This window comes from Protobothrops mucrosquamatus, unplaced genomic scaffold, assembly GCF_001527695.2.
Source record: "Protobothrops mucrosquamatus isolate PMUCROS unplaced genomic scaffold, P.Mucros_1.0 scaffold45, whole genome shotgun sequence".
Classification (NCBI taxonomy): Eukaryota; Metazoa; Chordata; class Lepidosauria; order Squamata; family Viperidae; genus Protobothrops; species Protobothrops mucrosquamatus.
In genome coordinates, this window is record NW_015386427.1 from 2,728,893 (window position 1) to 2,731,218 (window position 2,326).

The following is a 2,326-nucleotide window of genomic DNA, read 5'->3' on the forward strand; positions in this document are numbered from 1 at the left end:
AGCAAGGGGTGTGCCGTTTGAAACTTTTGTGACGAACAATTTTGCTGAATCTCCTGTTGCAGCACTCCGGCAATTTATCCTGGACTTATCGTATGTTTGTATTGTGTTATCAGTAAAAGCCTTGGCAGGCAGCCACGGAGTTGCTGCCAAGTGTTCATCTGTATTTGGCTGTGCTGAGCAGTTTCTCAGCCCTCGGCTGTCTGGTTGGGGGGTGTGAGTCGGACGGGGGACAGAACAAAGACTCTGCCCTCACGCCCCATCCCGCACAGTTGATGCTGGGGGGTGCGGGCAGAGGGCGTGGCCGCCATGGTGCTGCTGGGCTGCCTGGACAATCTGGTGGGCCCTGGAGGCGGTGAGTGGCCCCGTGGGCAGGCGGGGCAGGGGATGGGGTGGGAGTTGGGCAGGGGCAGGGCAGGGGGTGGAGCAGGGCGGGGCCAGTTTTGGGGCACTCGGTCTCTGAAAGGTTCACCATCACTGGTATAGAATGTGCTGTACCAACATATAATAATGTTGATAAATATTTAGACTTCACAACCAGTATATAAATAATCTTCTGTTGATGGTAATAGGAATTTAAGTTTATGGCACAATCACGTTCCCCTACTGTGTCACCGAGCAAGCAGCCTACGTTAGAAACAGAAGGAGATCTAACTCTTTTTGAGCAGTATCGTAATGGAGGAAATCCCTTTGAAATCCAAGCCAACAACAAGGAGGAAGAGACAGAAGATGTGTTGGCTTCCAATGGGGTAAGTAAAAAAAAATTCCTATAACTCGTAGTGCATAAAATATCAACTGATATTCAAAAGAAATTGGACAAAATAATTAGTAATCAAAACTTGTTTGGACATTCACATTGCATTGTATAGTTTATATGTTATATTAAAAATGGAAAGAATTCTGACATGATTTATCTTGATCTGATTTTTTTTGCATCTCAAAAACTTGGCATTTTAACGGGTGTTTAATTGGTCATGCATATGGGCAATTGATGCTGTTATAAGAATAAATAGCGACATCCTTACCATCAAGAATCGATTCATTTGCTAGACAGAATGTTAAATTATATTTAGACATCTGCTGACAAATTATTCTCCCATATATATATGTATATATATGTATATGTATATATGTATATGTGTATATGTTTGTGTGTGTATGTATATATATATATATGTAGGTCTTTGGTTATTCGGGTTTTCTCCCAACCTACATACAAACACCCGCGAAAACCTCAGAAAACAAATACATATATATATGTATATACATTTAATTCTTTGTTAGCAATCCAAATTTATATATATATATATACCAACAAACCAACAGAAGAATAAATGCATGCATTGAAGAACACAAGAACTCAGTCAGAAAAGAGGAACCAACTTCTTCCCTGGTCCAACACCTTAAAGCCACAGGACATAAAATTGACTTTAAAAAGACCAGAACTATTGCCAAAACTGAACACTTTAAAAACAGAATAATCAGAGAAGCCATCGAGATAGAAAAACGCTCACACAGCATGAATAAACGAGATGATACCTCCCGCCTACCAGCCATTTGGAAACCTGCCCTTATTGGCAAACGAGTCCCTAACACAAATAATGACACCAGACCCACACTCACGAAAACCACACAGGTTGTCACCACCACACATCCACGCAAAAAGAAAACCCAAACCCACACAGATGATGAGGCACGACCACAAACTAGAAGCCAGTCCACAGCTGCATCATTAGCCACTTTAAACCCCTCCAATCCATACATGAAGAAAACTGACACCCACTATAAAGATGTGGCACGACCACGAACACGAAGCCAAACAACAGCAATGAAGCTCACCATCTCAAATCCCCCTGCAACTCAGACTAACCTGAGCACAACAAAGCCCCCACCCAAACAGAACACTCCCCCATCCAATCAGAGCACAGCCAACCCCCCATCCAATCAGAGCACAGCCAAGCTCCTTAACCAATCAGAACATACCTCCACCCAATCAGAACACAGCCAAGCTCCCACCCAATCAGTTCAAACCCCACTGGCAGTTAAAAGGAAGAAACAGCTGCGATCACACATTACTCCTAGAAGCACGAAGCTGAAGACACCAGCCTGAAGATGACGAATGGGACTTCGTCAAAATGTCGCCAAGACACTTCCAATTTTACGCGGGAGAAAACCCGAATAACCAAAGACCTACATACATACATACATACATACATACATACATACATGTATGTAGAGGAGAAAGAGTGGGGGCAAGGGAAGGGGTGGGGGGAGAGAGAGAATGAGAGGGGGGAGGATGGAGGACTGGAGACAGCCCCCATGGGGGGGA

General features: G+C 43.8%; 1 protein-coding gene across 1 annotated transcript in view; it reads left to right on the plus strand.

The window, feature by feature from the left end:
• Window positions 1-2,326, plus strand: part of VPS50 (VPS50 subunit of EARP/GARPII complex) — a 90,494-nt gene that overhangs the window by 44,652 nt on the left and 43,516 nt on the right. The window contains exon 18 of the mRNA XM_015811571.1: window positions 570-746. Coding sequence (XP_015667057.1) covers window positions 570-746 — 177 coding nt within the window. The remainder of the gene's footprint in view (window positions 1-569; window positions 747-2,326) is intronic.